This window comes from Mandrillus leucophaeus, unplaced genomic scaffold (assembly GCF_000951045.1).
Source record: "Mandrillus leucophaeus isolate KB7577 unplaced genomic scaffold, Mleu.le_1.0 Scaffold798, whole genome shotgun sequence".
NCBI classification, from domain to species: domain Eukaryota; kingdom Metazoa; phylum Chordata; class Mammalia; order Primates; family Cercopithecidae; genus Mandrillus; species Mandrillus leucophaeus.
In genome coordinates, this window is record NW_012108674.1 from 1,491,221 (window position 1) to 1,512,689 (window position 21,469).

Sequence of the window (21,469 nt, forward strand, 5' to 3'; positions counted from 1 at the left end):
AGCCACTCAAAGCAATGGCAAAGGTACCAGGACATTTTCACAAGGGCACAGAACCCCATGGTTATACTGATCATCTTTCCAGGGTACATATTCAGTGATTACAGACCAGACTTCCTGGGTTCCCTCTATTGACCATTGAGACACCAGCTGATGTCCAGAGTTATGCCATTTCCACAGTGAGACACTGTAACTGGAAAGGAGCAAGGACGTCGAAGAAGTGAACCCAGCTTGCCAAGAGCTCTCAGGGCACTTCCTGATTACTTTCCTACCAGAGTAAGACAAGTCAACCCTGCTCACACCAGTCTCCAGGCCAGAGAATGTATAGTACTAACAGGACATTCTCTTCTAGTATCAATTTTGCATTGATATTAGAAAAAGAAGGAAAAAACCATTATCTAAATTTAATGTAACAGTAGATGGCAAAGGAAAAAAAAATCTAGTTAAACTAGTCTGTTTTTATCTTGCCACTGACTTTCACATGTAGCTGGAAAATTTTTGTGTGTGTGGAAAAGGATTAAGTAATACTCAGACTGAATTTTTGGTCCACTGGATACACCACCATAATAGGTTTCTTAGCATCAATAAAAAGATTCGAATGATTTTTCTTTCAGTCTGAGCATTAAATTAGAATCTTCTGTCTAGTCCACATCCATAGACCATTACTGTTAATTGACTTGTCTGAGTGAAAAGCAAGAGACAAAATCAATTCTAGTCCAGGCTGGAAGCCATCATAACTTCAGAAAACAAAACACAGACTGGACAAGTCATAAGGACTATATTCCCCTCAATCTTGAAACTGATTATATATTCTGAAGCTGAATATATTAAACTGAGAAAGCCTAGAAGGTAAAACACAACCTATCATTGATGTGGGTTTTGCATGTGATCAACTTTAATGGCTTGTTAATGTCGTGTGTGTGTGTGTATATATATATGTGCATATATATGTGTGTGTGTATATATATGTGTATGTGTATATATATGTATATATATGGCCTGAAAATCTATTCCAGAATAATAACTTTCATCTAGAAAAGAAGACAATGTAATATGGCTCAGCAAGCACCAGAGTGTGAATTAAAGAAGTAAATTTGAGCAGTCTTGTCTGAATGGGCTCGGACAGAGCACTTAATACACCCAAGACACCATTCCTTAATATATAATGTAGAGTGTGGAACCAGCTGAGTTCTTTGCCCATTTCAGTGTCAACGTTCTCGGCTTCAAATTTAGATCTACAGTACAACTTCTAAAATACATTGGCCTATCGAGAGTCAACTTTATTGTTCTTTGAAACTTAAAATGTTATTTTAAGAAGCCTTTAGAAAGAACCATTTTTTCACAACTACCCCGAAAAACTATGTATAACATGTTCAAGAATGCAATAACAATTATAAATTCAATAATGATTTATAACCTAAAAACAACTCCAACTCATAAAGATAGTTCTATCAGAGCTAGATTCTTCAGTTTCAGGGCAAGTAGATATTAAATGTCTTACATGTAATTTATGAATTGCACCTTAAATTTAAAACTGTCTTTTGCTTGTCTGATATACAGTGGCAACCGACAAGGTTAATTATCCAGCCCAGACAAATAACTTAGAACGTACTCACTGCTGGAGTCTAGGGGCATAAATACAACAGCATCTGTTTTCAATAAAAATGCATCCATCTAAATGAAACCTCAAGGTGGGGTGAATTGAGAATGAAAGAAAAAGTTTTCTCTTCTGATCCTGATGAGAGATGTAGCCCTGAGAATGCTGTTACACTACTGTCAGACATTACTATATGTAAGTTACATGTACTCATCAAACAAACGAGAGTCCAATGCTGCCTACATATTTTCTAGATGCTCCCCTCTCACAAAGAAATTATGACTGTAACTGGAAGTCAGGCCTCATTTCAGCAAATAGCAGTAGCAGTAGTGGTGAATATAAACACATCCTCTCTATATATCTTTGCAGAAGTTCAATCTATAAACTAAATGCAAATATAAAAATTATCCCAAATTACTCTTCTGTTTGACTAACATTAAAAGCTTTTCATTTGATAGGCAATTATCATCCCCCAGAAAAGAAAATCATGAGCATGTACTAGGAGCATAAATATAAGGGTTGATTGATCAATCCTGCCTCCCCACACACAAAATCAAACATACCTTTGAACTCGAAAAACTTCGGAAGATATATTATTCTGAATGATATCTAATTACCAAATTTAAATTCATGTCTCTAGAACTATGCAAAAACATGTGTCTTGAACATTTTAAACCAAACGTTGGTTCAAAAATATTTCATGTTTTTAATACTTAATTTGATTCAGATGGACCTCTTGTTTTGGGTCTATAAAAGTAGAAAAAGCTGCAGGGTTTTTCTGGTCCAATAGCACAAAAGCATATTATTACTGTTAAAAATACTACATTTACACATTCACGGGGATAACAAAGACAGAAAGATTTAGGAATAATTTGCAAACAAGCTTGTTTCTAATGTTGAGTTTTGCCTGCCCCCACTACACCCCTCACAACAACTGCAAAGCATAAGATTTCTTACCTTCACATTTTTGTGACACTTCATTAAATTTGTGTCCAGCAGGGCATTTACACTCAAAAGACCCAACAGTATTAATGCAATTTCCTCCCTGACAGAGCCCGGGGATGGCCTGGCATTCGTCCACATCTGTCAGATTGCAGAAGACAGAGAGAAAAAAAAAACTCATATAAAATTCATTGCAGAATACAATGTGATAATTTGTCCACAATTATGTTACCATATTTATATCGGTGGTTATTTGTCCCTCACAATATTTGGAATATGACTAGGGAAACTATTTCTCACAATTGCATTATGTAAAACACATCGTTGGATTAATAATGTTCCATAAGAAGTCACAAGTATTTTTTGTTTCCCCACCTTCCATGTTTCCTAATGTAGAGGAGAGTGTACTAACTTTTGTGGGTTTTATCACATATGCAGCAAAATAGAAAGATATGTTTAAAAGGCCATTATTCACGGCCTCGTTTATATCTCCAGATTGGTAGTAATAATCAGAGTTATTCAAAAAATCTTGCAAATCAAAATGTAATACATTTCTACAATGAAACTATCTTTAAGAGTTGTACTGAATGATTTAGTTAAAACGGAATTTATTGAAGGTCACTCAGACTACACGAGACAGCTAATGTTTTTGCACAAATGAAGTGGAAATGTTCACTTCACATTCTGGAGAAGTGCCTTGCACAGTAAAAATTAAACAACTCAGAAAATTAGGCCAACAAGTGAGAGGGATCGCTAGATGAGCGTGCAGTTTCAGCTGCTGACTTACCTTGCTGGCAGAGTGGCTGCCAGAAGGCACCTTTGTAAAGGTCAGTGAGATCATGTCTCTCCCCAGCTTCACGTGCAAGTCCATACTACGTCCTAGGAAGTTCTACATGATTCCTCTGCTCTTTTACCCATTTTCCACCCTCCTATCTCTCCCACCACACTGGATTCCTCAAATATGCCACCTGCCACAGAGCTCTGTAATGGCTGCCCCTCTGCCTGGAATATTCTTCCTCCAGAGAGCTGCATGGCCCATGATGTCTCGTTCTCCAGGTCTCTGCCCCAATGCAACTTTAGCCACGAGCCCTTCCCTTGACAGTCCAACAGCAACACCTGGCTCCTGGCTCTAATCATCCTTCCTTCCCTGTTTATTTTTTTTCCACAGGACTAACCACCCACTGACCCAATACGTGTCTGTTTTGTTTCATAAATTGATTATCTTCAATATAAGCTTCCAGAAAGCAGGGACTTTGTCCATTTTCTTCACTGCTGCATAACCAGCACCTAAGGACTAACTTGGGTTCTTACGTGTAAGCCCAAATATTAACCTTCCAGGAGCAAAATTAATCATCTCATGCTCACTACATTCTGTTATAAAGGTTATAAAAGTACCTGTACATTCTCTCCATCTCTTTGTTCATAACAGAGAAAAGTCTGATTTAATAAAGAATCCCCAAGTAAACAGTCTAATGTATTCTTTTTGAAACCTGGAAGCCTAATGTGTTCTTTAGCTTCACTCTTCATTGAGTAAAGCAAAAAAGGGATTGCTGTTTATAAGATCTCAACCTGTGTTCTTGAGAAAAGTTGGCATGCAGTAAAAGGGATATTAAAGAAACAACAATTTAGTTTACTATAAAAGTATCACGTACTGTTTTAAATGAAATGTCTTAACCCACAAATAAATGATTATATGTGGAAAATCATTAGATTATGTTTTCCAGCCAATTTCAGTTTTGTCTTAGACCAGAATTTTCCATTCTCTTGATATGTTGAATGTATTTTTAGAAATATTTTTGAAAATCAAGATTTTTACACATGGGCAGAACTAGCTGTCTTGTTGATCATGATTTTTGGCCAACAGAAAATATAGACAAGGCAATTCTCCACTGGCTGTATACAGCCCCTCACGTCTGACCCAATGACTGGAAACACCAGCAAGGAGTGAGAGCCACAACCTGGTGGCAGAATCTCTTAGAAACAACAACAGCAACCACCACCACCACCACTGAAGATGAAGAATTTCACTCTCAAACTGGCAATATAACTGCCATTGTGATTCAATGGGTTTTCAAAACTCTTCTTATAAAAAAACCTTTTTTTTTTTTTTCTTGGACGTTGAATAGCAGAGTTAGGAAGAAACAGGAAGCAAATGCTGGAAAGATCCAGATTTATGAAACAAATAGTAAAGCTAAAGAGAAGGCGGTTCATTCTCCCCAAACCCCTCACCAATTCCATTAGCACCCTAACCTCTGACAATGGCTCACTGATGGGCAGCTGAGGCACTTAAAAGTCTAGCTCTCTGGTCACTGTCAATGAGTTCATGGGTATTAACTAACACTGTAATCCCAAGACCAACAAATTCTTCAAAACTCACTGGGACTTTCTAAAAATGAGAAAAATAAGAAGGCACCAATAAAAACCTAAACTTTTAATTTTATAAAATACTACAATCCATCCCTTGATAATTCTAGAGTTTCAAGGTGACTTATTTCTTCTCCTGACATTCAGAGGAATACATTTAAGGGCATCCAAAGGAGCTGTATGTTGTACACGGGAGCTGGAGGCCAGGAACGACAATATCAGAAGTGGAATTTATTGAAGTGGAATGTAATGGAGACCCACAAAACTGTGTGACTAAGCTCAAGTTCTGTTTTATTGCATATTACCCTTAGAATTAACATATAAAACAAAGCCAAAGCATTATCTATTTGTCTCAGAAAAGCATATCCTGAATTTTCTGAAAATATTGCAACTTGCTATAAAAAGTCCTGAGGCAGTCTAAAGGAAACAGATAGAGCCTGAGAGTTTTCAGTCCCATCAGTTTAGCGTGGAGCTGCCTCTGTTCACTTCCTCCTGTTTCCTGCCAGACATCCAGACAATAAAAGAATTTGTACAGCTGGAAGAACAGGAGTAAAAGCCAAAAACAGAGTAAGGGCTTCTACAGGAGGCAGGAGAAGCAGCTAGCAGGCGACATCTGGGGATATTTAAAACTGTGAAACAAATCCTAATTTATTTCGGACTTGTAAAAAAATGCACAATGTAGCATGCAAAATGTCGAGAGAAAGAGTTTTCTTCAGGTCAATTAAGCACAACCCATGAGAGAGAGGAACTCTAACAGTTTCAAATGAGGGAAAAAAATTAAGGAAAACATAAACTACCTTGTTCACAAACCTTGCTTTGTGTTTCTAGACAGCATTGCCATAATGCACAGCATTGCTGTAAACAGAATCACACCACCCCTGGAGTCAGAGGTACATGCAAACACCTCTGGGGTCAGAAAGGGGGAATGGTTGGCAAGAAAACATCCAGTAAGACTTCAGCTGCTCTCTCGAGAGCCACGTTCCTAATGCCTTAGTTGGATATCATGCAGTCAGCGAAATTGTGAAGTTATGTAGCTGACACTACTTTTCCATTCTCTTCAACTTCATTGGAGAAGGGCTCTCCAGAGCAAATAAGATTAATCCATTAATAATTCCATCAGCCCGGGGTTTACCTTGACAAGCTCCCGTGCGGATATTTGGAATGAAGCCACGGCGACAGGGGTGAGGCTGGGCAGGACACATCTCACAGGGGTGGCCCCAGGCTCGGCCGACTGTGGCACAGCAGAGCGTTTTTGTGCAGACAATCCCGCTGAGTTGTCCCTGGCACATCTGGTTGCTGATCACAGTAAAACATGGGCCTGTCCTGTAATCTGAAAATAAAGAATAAAAATCTGATGAAAATCCAGAAAAGCAGGAACCATCATGCAGAGGAACAGCTGCGCTCCATCTTGCTTGACTCCGAATTGAGAAATGAATTTCAGGGACAGAATGATGCATCACTGCCTCTGTGTAAGGCCTCGGATAGACCATTCTACTTCTGAACCCGATTTCCTAACCTACAAAATAGGGATGAAAACATCAGTTCTTACCCACTTTGAAAACGGCATTGTGAGCATCAGATGAGCTAATGGAAAACTCTTTACAACTGTGAATTGCTGTACAAATGTAACATGGTAATATTATTATCCACTCATTACTTAAGAAAACATATTGGTGCCTGCACTGAATCAGCTCTGATGCCTGATACAGATGCTTCAGTGACTAAAAGAGGCCAAATCCCTGCCCTCACAGAGCTTCCAGTCTATTGTTATTTAGGGCTGAGAAAGCAAAGAATTTTGAAGCTTGCAGTGAGGCAAGTCATGGCACCTTCTTCCTGGAAGTTCCTTCAACAAAAGAAACGGTTATCTGTTTCTTTTGAGTTGGGGTCATCTTGTTTCAAACACAAAACAAGCAAACTAACAGATGAGGATTTAAAATTTTGCTCATGCAAAACACATTAGGTATTTAACATAAAGGGTGAGGACACTCGTCTGAAATAATTGTAACCTCTAGGCAAAAGGACCATCTTAAAGCAAAACAGGGATAAGCTAAGACCATAAGAGAATTTGCAGTCAGAGCGGTCTACCACCAGTTATAAGATCTGCCTCTTTTCTTTCTTTCTTTCTTTCTCTTTTCCTACAGAGAGACAGCCAACAACAAACAAGAAAGATAAAGACGTGGTGAGCACAGAGGACCAAAGCCAGGTTGTCCTCACAGGTTGTCCCCTTGTGAGAGAAATCAGGGCCATGATACCCATTTCTGTGGTTCTACAATGACCTTGACAGACAAGGGAGGCTGGGCTGGGGTGGGACTCATGGGCTTCTATCCACTACCCAACATTTGCATGCTTCCAGGTCATTTTCAGAAGTGTTTAAGTGGAGTGATTCCTGTGAGTCTAAAAATGGACTCAATGACCCCAGTAAGTTCCTTTCACCTGTGAATGCAACCGTTTTATGAAAATCACTGGCTGTGCTAATGAAACTACTGGGATGCTTTCATTATTTTCTTCTTTCTTTAAGTAACTCATAGGACACAGCAGATATGCTATTTACTAAGGAAAAAAGGACAACTTTTCATTACAATACCAACAAGAGTGAACATTCTGGATCGTAACAATGTTTTGGCAATAGCTGAATTGTATCTGCTGGCATCCCTCTATCCTGTGTATTCTCTCTTGCTTTCTTTTTCTTGCATCTCCACTCCAACCCCTCCCTTGGAATTTCAACTCCATCTGCTCCCCATCACTACGTGCTCTTCCTCCCTCTCCTCTGCTATCTGCAGTGAACCACCTCTGTTCAATGGTGTTGCAGAAACAGCACTGCTCTGATGCCCATGCTGTAAGATCAACCTTCTGAAGGATTCCAAAAACAAAATTCCATGCCAGTCATATATATAAAGAAGACTACCATATCCAAGCTATGCAGCACTGGAGAGATAGACAGGATGGTCCAAACGCCGAGTCCCCAGCTCCCCAGCTCCCTCCCTCCATACCAGTGTTATGTCCCACTCACAGGATGCAAGATAATTTTAGATTTTAGTAGGCATATATTAATTTTAATGTGTAATATGAAACAGCATAAATATATCAGACTCATGATTTCACAGTTATGTCTGCTATGAGGATGACGAATTGAAAAACCTTTTAATTCAATTTTTAAAAAATATTAAATACTAGTACAGGTGATATGCAAACAGGCCAAAAATTGTGTGGGTGACATCTACATGCAACCAGACTCACCGTTCCAAAAGACAAGCCTGAGACCTTTGTGTTCCTCTTCTCTGTATGACCTGGCCCCACTCACCTTTCCAGCCCTTTCTCCTGACACTTTGTTTATCATTTGTCTTTTTTTTTACTTTGTTTATGCATTTATTACTCTACTGTTTTTTTAGTTTTATGTACTCAAGCTCTAGGTATACTTTAATATTTTACATTGTATGCCGTATTTATTCAAAACCTGCTATCTTCTTCCAGAGATACTGAATTCAAACAAAAATATAAACAAATATTAAATACTGAGCTGTTGAATAAATCTCAGTCCTCATTTCATTCTTTCAATGAAAAAAAGTCACTCAGCACTGCAGTAATTTGTAACAAAATCTCTTTAAAATGCAGTGGACATTTTAAAACTGTGTGGACAAAGTGATATACGTGATATACCAGAGTCATCTTTATTTTTTTGGTTCAATTCTCCCAAATAATACCTATAGGGATTTAATAAATACATCTTTGCTATTTGGTCTTTCTTTTCTATTTCAATATTTTACTATGTATTTTAATTCAAAATTAAGCATTTACTTATACAATTGAGAAAAGGCAGTAGCACATAAATAAAGGTAGTTACACCCAAAGAAACCCTTGATAACATATTGATTATATTATCGTACATAAGATTTTGTGTGTATGCATGTGTGTGTTTTATTTTTTAATCATAAAATAAGGATTATACTAAAAATATACTTTTGAATCTTGCTGGATTTTCTTCACTTAACATTGCCAAAGCTTTTCCCCATGTAATAAACACTATTCCACAATATGATTTTAATTGCTGCATAATTTTCCATCAAGTTATAACAGAATGTATTTAGTCATTTTCTTACTGTCTATCATTTAAATTGCCTCTAACTCTTCATTATTACACATACCATTCAGTGTACACTACAATGAATCCTTTTCAGGATAAAAACAGCCATCAAGATTTTTATGACTATATATATCCTACATCTGAGACTAGAAAGATCACAGCAGTATAATCTTTTATCAAAAAAAAAAAAAAAACTTTCTATGTTAGGTAACAAGAAAGAGAATTTAGGCTTGTTTCTTTCTGTTAATTTACTGAGACAAGTGCAAATGCTTTAATCAAACAGATTCATGTTAGCTTGCCATATTCAATCCTTCTTAAAAAGCATAATGCAACATGAATTTTAATTTATAATCCTCTCTTCAACACTGCTGGGATTTGTTTTTCCACCTCCTCTTGCCAACATACTCTATGGAATTATCTTATATATGAGGATTGTCAAGGTTCAGGATAGATACAAATATGGTGTTTTGTGAGTGACACCAGCAAAATCCAGGCACTCTACAAAATGCTAACACAAATCTGATTCAGTTCTGTCTGACACTGATTCATAACTTCAGATGTGAATTCCTCATTAGAAGATCTTCATTAAAAAAAAAAACAAAAAACCTTAAGACTTTTCCAGGGTCAATAACTTATTATTCTTATTTCAATACGAAATACATAGAATCGAGATGGTAGCTGTTAATTCTGACAACATATATTAGGTATTCCAACAGTTCACAGGGATCCAATTTATTAAGTATACTATATATTTGGCGAATAAGTATGTAGAAGAGAATCTATGGACTTAGCACATTTCTGTGCTAGATACCTATCACTATTGACAAAGTTATTTTGGAAACAAATTAGAACTGGCTTATTTGACAGGACAGATTAGCAAGTGGATATGAATGTATTTGTAGATCCATATTTTAAACAAAAATTGCTGATTGTAGAGGGAGAGGCATAATCTGGATGAAATAAAATTGGATCTAAAAATGTCTTGGAAGGTAAATGCTGTATTAACATGGTTTTCAAATGTCATTCCGATTTGGCGGCATGTGCTTTTCGTCCTGTACTTCATTTAGATTGCCAAGGTTATGCCGTTTTTAGTCCAATACTCCAACCGCAGAAAGAAATCTGCCCACACTCCCAATTCCTTACTAATAATCCAATTATTTACAATTATTCCCATAGCACTTACATGATATTAAGCTAAATTTACATACTCTTTTTTTTTTTTTCAGATAGTCTCAGCATTAGACAGGGAGTGTGCTTAACTCAAAGCTTGTGTAATGTCTGACTCATTCCTGGCTTCAGTGTAAATCATTATTCCTAATGCAACTAAAATATAGTATTAGAAATGCTTTCTATTTGCAAATTGCTCTACAATCACTTCCTTATAAGACCTTCATGAACTAGGGCAACAGGCCAAGTCATTCCAAAATTAAAGTGCAATTCTAATTGTTTTTAACTGGCTTACTCCAGTGTGGCTGCTTCATGGGAAATTCTGCATCTCCATGTTCCCATTCTGAGTGGTTAGCTCAAGGATTGCTCTCCAGTCCCATTAGATTTGGCCTCAAGGCTTGGGCTCTGACCAACATGTGTCTGCAGCCTCTGATCCTCAGCTCATGCCCAGCTCTGCAGCTCAGAATACTGTGGTCTACAGCATTATTTCACTTTCATTTGTAATCAGACTTCACCCTGAAGCAAATGCATCATTTACAGGGAAAGAATATTCTGTGGTACAATGAATTCTTGTCCCTCCTGCCCAGTCACTAAACCACAAACTGCAGGGAAGGCACAAGGATGTAATTTTGGGCACTAGGCTCCAATTATTTTAAATCCTTCTTTTCATAAAAATGACAAACAAAAGAATGAGATATCAATTTATCCATGACATAGAGGGTCACAGCACACTTATTTCTCCCAGGTAGGTTGGCCTGGGAAACATTAGGCTCCTAATGTGTGGAATTTCAATACAACTTTCTGAGGAAGGAGTTCAGAGAACTTTTAGTCTAAGGAAAATTAAAGTTAAGAAGTTCCATTATCATAATCAGCCTGCTAAATGCTGTTACTTCTTCTTACTCCAATCATTCTTAACCTTAGGACATAACAGAATCACTTGAGGGAGCTTTTGCAAAATGCCGATGCCTGGGTCCTACCCTGTCCTCGTCTCCCAGTTTTCCCCATGGAACCCTATTTAGTAGATGTGGCACAGGGCCCAGGCATACACGTCTTGCAAAAGCTCCCCAAGATGATGTTTGCCCTCTAAGACTCTAAGTTGTGTGTGTGTGTGTGTGTGTGTGTGTGTGTGTATTTTCTCTCTCTCTCTCTCTGTCTTTTCCTTTAATGAAGAGTGCTCATGTTCCATGATTAATTGGAGATGTCTGCAAGATAACAACTACTTATCTGAAAGTCTAACCTTAGAAACATCAGACAGCCCATAAACTGGGATCACTGCCACTCAACATAACCTAGTATTTCTCAACTAGAACTGACATCCTAATCATGGCAAAATACTATTCATTTCCACAGTGCTGCACTGATTATGAGGCACTTTATTACATTCTTTACTAATTATATTATAGTTAATTATACGAACTACCTGCTCATCAAAGCAAACAACAAAGTCAAAATTTAGGAAGGCTGATCATCCACTACTGCAGTGTCCTAATAGTTAATAGAATTCCCATTTCCAGTCTCTTTCCTTCCAGTTTTACAAAGCACACTGATATACATGATCTCATGCTGCTGTCAGGAACTCCCACACCCAGCCCCTGCCCACTGCTGCAGCTTGTATCTGAGTGGAACTCCAGGGGGATTCTCCAATTGGGGCCCGAATACAAGGCCTATTTAGCATCAGTAACACCAAAAGTCAACTCGTAATTTATTCCAGAATTGCACTATCAGAGAGACCATTTGAAATTCTTCCGAGACTCCTGATTTTATAAAATATAAAGTAGTGCACAATATCTATCAAGTTTCTTGTCAAAAATAGTCAAGGCTTAATCTAATCAAACTTCCACACCAAACTTCTAGCTGAAAGGGAATATAGGGATAGAGGAACAAGGTAAATTGCACCACAAGGAAACAACCAGAAAGCTCAGAACATGTGATATTTTCTAAGGCAACTGTTCAAAACTTTTCCAAAAGCAAATGACTTTCTCTTCACCAAAAGAAGTACAGAGATTATTTTAGATTAAAAATCATAATAATCAAAACTCAACTGGATACTGTTTCTAAAAGAGAAAATTTCAGAGATCTTATGTGGACTACATATTACATGACATTGCAGAGTTGCTGTTTTTCTAGGTGTGATAATGGTATTGTGGTTATATGCAAGAATGTCCTTAGTGCTTAGAGGTGACGTGTCATGATGTATGCAACTTAACTTTCAAATAAGTCAGCAACGTAAATAATAACAAATACATCTTTCAATATATATCTTGTATATTCTATATACATATATACATACAGATGTGTACATACACATAGAAAGCTATCACGTGTATAAAAGTGGGAACAGTTATTCAATGTAAGTGGAAAGTATATGTGTATACTTTATATTATTCCTTCAACTTTAATGTAAGTTTGAAATTTTTTATAATAAAATTTCAGGGGAAAGAAACCCCTTTCGCATCTACTTTTACTATGCAATGTTGCTTCTCCCATCTTATTCAAGCTACATGGCATTTTTAAAACGATGCAATAAGGTTTGAATATACTTTCCAATTCATGCATTTATATAAAATACTGCACACAAGATTACCTATTTAACATGGTTTATACAGTGTTATTAAAAGAATACAACCTTTTGGCAAAATTTACTAAAGTATATTATGCAAAATTGTTTAAGAAACTGTATCTGAGGTATGGCTTAATTGTTACTAAATGTTTTTAAAAAGCACTTTAGAAATAAACCATACAGAAAAAAACAAAACTATTTCTACATTAGTATTTTCCCTGATTTTAATTTCTTTATTCCATAAGTGAAAAGTATTACCACTATGACTTAAATGTAAATATCACTCAAAACTGCAGAAACAAGGTGATTTGTTGTACACCTTTTAATCTAACATGCAGACTAAGCAATTCATCAAAATCCAGGCCATAGTTCTGTGGGACCCAATTACGTGTGGCAGCAATTCAACTACAGCAAATTGTTACCACATTTTATTCTGTTCCATGATGAAGAAAGCAGTAAGAAATCTTGTTCAGAGTAAGAGGGTATCTCATTTTGAAATAATCATTTACCTGATATTATTTGTTCCTTTACTATAAATCCTGCAAGTTATTACTGACTTTCATCTTCCTGCAAAGTTATCTCTACTTTTACTAGAAAAAAAAAAAGACTTGGGGAATCGGTAAAGTCAAATCATGGTTTGGGTGACATGTTTACCATCAAGATAATAAAATCATAGAGAACGCTTTCATTCTTAATGGTCTGCAAATTCCACTTTAAAGAACCAGTTGGCTCTGATTTATTCCCTTTTAAAACGGCTTGTATGAAATGCCACGTTAAACCAAATACTGCCGTTTGACCACAGAGCATCAGCTATTAAACAGCAAGACAAAAACAGTAATATTATATAACAATTTATTTGTTCTTTTATATTTTTTCAAAGTCATGAAGCATAACATATTCTCTCCAATCCAAAAACAAGATTAATAGCCCAAGAGGAAAAGGCCTTAAGATTAAATACAAAAATTGTCAGGGGCAACATATTCTTAAATTAACCTGTATATCATAAAAGTACCTTGTAATATTGTTTATTTTCCAAAATAAGTTCCACAAAAGATGAATTAAGTTCATGAAGAATCCTAATAGAATGTTTTATCATTAAATTATTATTAGAAATGAGATTTTCAGTAGCAGGTCAATTTCAACACTGAACATTGTGCATATGGAGGGTAAAGGCCTATGTTTGTAAAGAGACAATAAAAATAAATTGATTTAAAATATCAATCAATTGCAGTACACTAATAGGAGGTACCCAGAGCAGTCAAATTCATAGACAGCAGTGCAATGATAGTTGCCAGGGATTTAGGGGAGGGAGGAATGGCGAGTTTTAGTTTGGGAACATGAAAAGGTTTTGGAGATGGATGGGGGTGACAGGTGCAAAACAATGTGAATGTGCTTAATGCCACCAAACTGTACACATAGAAATGGTTAAAATGGTAAATTTTATCTTATGTATATTTTAATACAATAAAAAGAAATTTCTAGCCGACACGGTGGCTCATGCCTATAATCCCAGCACTTTGGGAGGCCGAGGCAGGTGTATTGCTTGAGCCCAGGAGTTCAAGACCAGCCTGGGCAATATGGCAAAACCTCATCTTTACAAAAAATACAAAAAAATGTAGCTAGGTGTGGTGGTGGGCGCCTGTACTACCAGCTACTCAGAAGGCTGAGGCGTGAGGATCGTTTACTGTAGTGAGCCATGATCACACCACTGCTCTCAAGCCTGGGCAACAAAGTGACACCCGACATCAAAAAAAAAAAAAGAACAAGAAATTCTACAACACAAAATTAAATTAAACACTTTGACTTCAATACTTTACAGTTGTAAAGGCCTACACTTCACAACTGTAAAATAGAATCATAGGTTTCCTTATGCATTTGACAAATATTTATTGAGCCACTACCCCATATCAGTGAGTAGCACAGCATAAAAACCTCTGTTCACATGGAGTTTGCAATCTTGTGGAGGAGGCAGTGAATAAATAGATCAATATGTTATAATAATTTTAGATTTGAGGTTGACATTTAGTTACAAATGAAACAAGCATGCTGCTGTCATAGAGAATAATTGGGTACACCTACCTTGGTAAAAGTTATCAGAAAAGACTTCTTTGAGGAGGTGACATTTAAACCGAGGCCTAAAGGATGTGCAACATCTAAGTGCTTTCTAAGTATAGGAGACAGGAAGAACAGTGGCTCTGGGCTGGCAGATAGACTGGCTTCTCTAGGATTAAAAGAAAGCCGCTGTGACCAGAGCTTTGAGCGCCAAGGGGAGGGGGCATGCCATGAGGTTGGATCCTTTAGCAGGGGCTGGATTACGCAGAACATCTCAGAATATGATGAGGAGTCTGGATCTGGCTCAAAGCTCAATAAAAAGCCACTGAAAACACATGTGTTATTTGAGAAGTGTGCTCCTTTAAGGGCTCAGGAGTGGAAATGGAAAGGCTTTCAGGGAGGCTACTGGAGGATGTGAGGGGAAAGCTGGCGAGGGCTTGGCAAGGGTGGTGGCATAGAAAGGGTGGAAGGCCAGCAGGAAGGGGATGCCCTTGGGCCAAAGAACCAACAGCACGTGTGGATGGATCGGAAGGGAGGCGTGAGGGAAACAGAAAGGCTCCCGGGCTTCTGGCTTCCATCACTGAATAAATGGTCATTTGCTGAAATGCGGAAACTAGGGAAGATTAGGCTGTAAATACTAATAATCCATTAACAAGTTCTTCCCATTTTCACAATAAGGTACCTGGTGCAGAACAGGTGACCTGAATTAATGAGGCTGTCCATGAATAAAATGATATTATCTGTAAATCTTAATGCTATCAAAACAAACAAAAATAAAACCTGTGTATAATGTAATTATATCCTGACTTGTGTGTTTTTGCTTTTTTATAAATTTCCTTTCCTCCCCTTCCTTTTTGTGAGCAAGCATTTACTCCTATCATATTCAGATATTTATGTATAAACATTACGGTTGAGATTCTTACTTCAAACACATTTGGTGAATTTTCACAGAAAACCAAGTATGAAGTACCCACGGCCCAGACCAACAATATGTGATGGAATCCTGGCGTGGTGGGTGGGATTTCCTCCAGAGGAACTCCACTGCCCCTTTCATAAATGACAGGGCATGGGAATCCAAGACCACTAGCATTAGCTGCCAGCCCTGAGTTCATTCTACAGGAAATGGAGACACACCACATTCACATTCCATGATAGCATCAATTCTGAGAGATCTGGTGGAAAACTTAAAGCAGGGACAAAAGTTCAGCCATTATTAACCACAGCTGAGAAATGCCTCTTATAAATATGAACTTTCTGTAATATCAAGACAGATAAACGGCAGGGAGATGGTTTTGATACATTGGTTGGCAAATGTTATTTCTAGAATTGGCTTTTTATCAAATATCCATGTGCTACTAGATATGTGGTATATAGGTTGTTTGTATATCTTCTCTGCTACACACACACACACACACACACACACACACACACACACACACACACACAGAGTCACAGAAGCATACTAACACACTATCAAGGTGGCCCTCCTCTTCTCAGAACTTTTCTTTGGAAGAAAATGTCTGATGAATGAAAAATTCCTGAGACCGTTTCCAGCTCAGAGTCTGGCGCTGAACTCAGCTGAAGAAAGACAAGTTGGAAGAAAGTACAAGCATTACTCAGAACACGTGAGTGAACCGTGCAAAAGACAGGCAAGGGAGCTGAGGGGGTGGGAGAGGCAGCAGCACCAAAACCCAATTATGTAGATTTAATTCATCAACAAAAGAAGATTCCTGACAAAAATCAGTACGTGCTCAGATATCAAATACAACAGATGATTCATATTCTTAGACACCAAAGACTAAGGCGGCCGACCCTAGAATTGGGTTTTCACTGTTACTTTATGGTCGTTATTTTTCAGACCTGCTAAGTGGAGTGAGAACATGTCACTAATGGGACAATCATGGGGCCTCTTGGCAGCTCCACTGGAAACATACAGATTTTCATGTTCTGGGCCACTGGTGAAAGACAATTGTTTTATGGAACAGGCTAGCAGTTATGCAAATATTCATCCTGATTTTTGGAATTAACAGTTATTTCGCAGACACCCCAGGTACACATGATGTGAAGAGTTAAATCTTAATACTATCCTATAGGCAGATAGGCCACTCCAGTTCTAGCTAAGTGTTGCCCAGTGGAGTCAGTGGGAGAATGGTATATGCCTTAGAAACTTCCATTCTACAAAACTAGAAAAAAGATTTAAAGTTGCTCCTGAGACTATAAGGTCTACAACTATTAAATCGTGTACTGTCTGAACACTGACAGGACACTGTGTTACTCTGTTCCCTCTTACCACTTACTAGAGATTTACATCAGCTTGGCCAGACGCTGGGGTTTCATCTAAGGCAGCTAGTTAGATACGTGCGGAAAGTGTATATGGTTAGAAAATAATAAGAGACAGCATTAAAGTGGTTTAAAATGCCCCAAGAGGGAAGCCAAACACCACAATTTTCTCCAACTGTGGAAGAAAAAACAACTTGAGCCAGATTTTAGCTCTCTGGATGTATTAACAGGTCTATGTTTTATTCCCTTGGATATTTACGAAGCATGTTAACAATAATTAAAACGGAATTTTCCAAACCTTTAAGGGTAAAAGTTAGGAATAGAATATCAATGACCTTGGAAAGTGTTATAATTTAATATACATCATATTCACCATCCTGGGATTTCACTACTGATATTCAAAATTCACAACTCCCGCACGTTCTTAGGAACTATGCTCATGCAAATGCCTTCTATTCAAATGTATTTTCAACCTTCTGCAGTAGTTGTGCAGCTAAAAGTTAGTGCTGCTCGTCTATGGGCATTCAGATTTCTCTAGTCAGGAGTTCTTAACTTGAAGACCACAATCGGGACTCGGTAGGTCTAAAGGTGCCCCGAAACTATACATAAATCACATGTACAAGTTTGACGAATCTGAACACAGTTAAGTGAGCAATCACATATTCTCTTCCAGAAATCTGGAATTGGGATTGAGGAGCACTGGTGTTCACCTCTGCAGCTGGCTAGACCTCAGGTGACTTACCTTGGGAGCAGCGAGGTGGCATGTACATGACGCACAGAGCAGTCCAAGAGTTGGAGACAGCATTTGGTTTTTGCTTCCAGCCCTGGGTAAAGCCCTGCTACAGTACCTGCCCTTGGGTTTCTTATAACCTGGGATATCCCAGGTTCCTTAAAGCAAATCCCCCCTTCTGCTTCAGCTAGTTCCATTACTTGCAACCAATGCACTTGGAGTCAATACAGTGCATTCATTTATACCTTTTTGGAAGAAGAACGTGTTCTTGCATCAAATTCTTAAAAGTGTCCATGGCTCAAATAACCCCCTGCACAATTTAAAAAGAAGTAACTAATAAGAATTTGGCATTACTTAGATGACTTACTCTGATTTACTGAGTTTTATATGTTAATTCTCAAAGAAAAGCAAAAACAAAAGAAACAAACAAACAAAAAACTCTCCTAGTTAGTGACACAAACACAGACAAAAATCTTCTCCAGCCACAGAGTAGCAAGCGTTCTTAGGAACTATTTCTCTACGGAGCCACAGAGAAACATAAACCTGCGTGAAAGTCATCACTGCCCTCTATAAATTGATAGCTAATTTTTAGTAACACATACTGTCCTGGTTAACTTTCCCCAGACAGCAGCAGGCATTTGTGGATGATGTTACCTCGCCCATTTAGGCAGAACCCAGTGCAGGGCTAGAAGCGAAAGACAATATGCCTAAAAGGGAGGAGGCCTGCACACCAGTCTCAGCTCAGCAACCAATTTGCTGTGCGTCTCGAGTTAGACACGTCACTCTCTGATGGCATTCAAGTGGTCAAATCATGAACCATTCAGACGCCCTCGTGGCCTTTCCGCTGGCCTGAGCCAGGATGGCTGCAGCCAGGCCGAGAAGAGAAGGGTGTTTCCACGGTGCAGGAAAGGCAGAGCATGTAGAAAGATGTCTGACAGAAGCTTGTTTTGCCATTAGACTTGCTTCCCCCACATTTCTTATTTTGGGAAACGGCATCACCACAGCCCACATCACAGGGCCACAGACTCAGGGCAGCGGGGATCACAGAGTATCCCTCACATCCCTCAATCACCCGCAAACCTTGTCAAATTTATCACCTCAACGGCTTCTTTGTTGACCCTCCTTTGAAATCCAGTTGCCACTGCTTTACCTTGCTAGAGTGAACCTAACGTCAGTTAGACCCCAACATGCTCTGTGAAATGCTCCCTACTTGGCTCCCTCTGGCCTCTTCCCTAAATGCCTTCCCCCTCCATTGACACTGAGTGAACTGCAGTTCCTCAACTCACGGTTTGCTGTTTCTTCTCCACATGTCTTTGCAAATGCCATCTCCTCTACCTGGAATGCCTTTCTTCTCCCTATCTTTCACCCAAATTTCTCCACTTGGAAGTCTCCCCTGATGACTTACTCCTTCCCTCCTCTGTGGCACTAACCAAACTCCACGGTAAACTCTGACTTATATGATTGTCTTTCACCAGACTGTGAGCCTTAAGGACATATATTTTGTCTCTTTAAACTTTGCATCTCCATGGCCTAGAATATCCCCATGGGCCCATAACAAGCACTCAAGTATTTATGAATGAATAAATGAAGGAGGATGTACAATGACCTATCTTTAAGTCAGTCTAAATCCTTAGTCTTTTGAACTATTCATTCCCTTTGCTCAAGATATAATTAACTACTTATAATTCCATGAATCCATCACGCTTGATTTGAATTCTGGAACGCTGATTATCAATGTGACAGTGAACAAAGCTATCCTTTTGAGTCAATTTTCTCTGTTTCCCAGGGTTGTATGAGTAGTAAACAAATATATAAAATACCTACCATAGTCCCTGGTTCTTCTATTTTTCCTCTTCTCCCACACATACCATGGGTACACATAACCAATATATCCTGCTATTCTTAAAAACAAATGACATAAATGACCCACAATACACAGGACACACCTAATAATCCATTCTGAAGAGCTAAGAGATTTGTTCTAAGTTATCTCTACTCTCTTGCCTGGCCTTCTGCTATAAACAATAGTTGAAATTTGCAATATAGAGCAAAGATAAAGGTGACATGCAGATCAAGTCCAAGCCTGGATTCATGAAGACCTTGTTCTTTTTTCTTTTTTTAACTTTTAGTTTGAGTTCAGGGGTACAAGTGCAGATTTGTTACATAGGTACACTTGTGTCATAGGGGTTTGTTGTGCAGATTATTTCATCACCCAAGTATTAAGCCTAGTTCCCATTAGTTGTTTTCCCTAATCCTCTCCCTTCTCCCACCCTCCGCCCTCCAAAAGGCCCAGTCTGTGCTGTTCTCCTCTATGCGTCCATGTGTTCTCATCATTTAGTTTCCACTTATAAGTGAGAATATGTAGTATTTGGTTTCCGTTGCTGTGTTAGTTTGCTACGGACAGTGGCTTCCAGCTCCATCCATGTCCTTGCAAAGGACATAATCTTGTTCCTTTTTACGGCTGAATAGTATTCCATGGTGTATATGTACCACATTTTCTTTTTCTGGTCTCACTGATGGACAGTTAGGTTGATTTCATTTCTTTGCTATTGTGAATAGTGCTGCAATGAGCATACACGTGCATGTGTCTTTATAACAGAATGATTTATATTCCTTTGGGTATATACCCAGTAGTGGTATTGCTGGGTCAAACGGTATTTCTGTCATTAGGTCTTTGAGGAATCACCACACTGTCTTCCACAATGGTTGAACTACTTACACTACCAACAACAGTGTATAAGTGTTCCTTTTTCTCCACAACCTCAGCAGCATCTGTTATTTTTTTACTTTTTAATAGTAGCCATTCTGACTGGTGTTAGATGGTATCCCATTGTGGTTTTGTAGAGCACAAAGAAAGAAGAACCTCAGTTCTCAATGACTTTTTTTTGTTTGTTTTTTTGAGACAGGGTCTCACTCTGTCGCCCAAGCTAGAGTGCAGTGGTGGGATCACAGCTCACTATGTCCTCGACCTCCAGGGTTCAAGCAATCCTCCCACCTCAGCCTCTCAAATAGGTGAGACTACAGGCACATGTTACCATGACTGGCTATTTTTTTAAATTTTTTGTTGAGATGGGGTCTCCTTATGTTGCCCAGGCTGGTCTTGAAGTCCTGGGCTCAAGCGATCCTCCCACCTCGGCCTCCCAACGTGCAGGGATTACAGACATGAGCCATTGGACTGGCCTGATGACATTTTTGAGCAGTGGAATCACCATTAGCTACCATATACCTCCAAATTCATTCCTGACATAAGAAAAATTAACCCCTATTTTTTTAAGCCACTGGGGTTGGGTTTTGTATCATTTGCATCCAAACTCATTTCTAACTGAGACACCAAGTCCACAAATTGTGTTGTCATTTGACATATATATGAGTGAATAAGCCAAGCATAATATATTACATTTCTGGAATTTTTATGTAGCATGTATTTTAAAAATTAAGAGCAAAAAGATTGAGCAAAGTAGGTCAAGTGCATAAACAAATTTTACCCAAATGCAAATGAGAATTCCAGATATTCCTTCCTAAGCTCATATTCCCCAAATCAACTTAATTTTCCTTCCTCGAAACCTAGTAAGACATCTAATGTTGGGATATGACTCGACTCTGATAATCTCTGTGAATCCACTGTTCTCTGATATACACATATTTTTCCAGTTAAATCAAAGAAATGGTCATATGCATTATTACCATCATAAGAGTTAC

General features: G+C 38.3%; 1 protein-coding gene across 1 annotated transcript in view; it reads right to left on the minus strand.

Annotated features, from left to right (window-relative positions):
* Positions 1 to 21,469, minus strand: part of FBN1 (fibrillin 1) — a 238,359-nt gene that overhangs the window by 122,834 nt on the left and 94,056 nt on the right. Inside the window, exons 7-8 of the mRNA XM_011967291.1 lie at positions 6,033 to 6,230; positions 2,552 to 2,677 (exon numbers count right to left, since the gene is read on the minus strand). Coding sequence (XP_011822681.1) covers positions 2,552 to 2,677; positions 6,033 to 6,230 — 324 coding nt within the window. The remainder of the gene's footprint in view (positions 1 to 2,551; positions 2,678 to 6,032; positions 6,231 to 21,469) is intronic.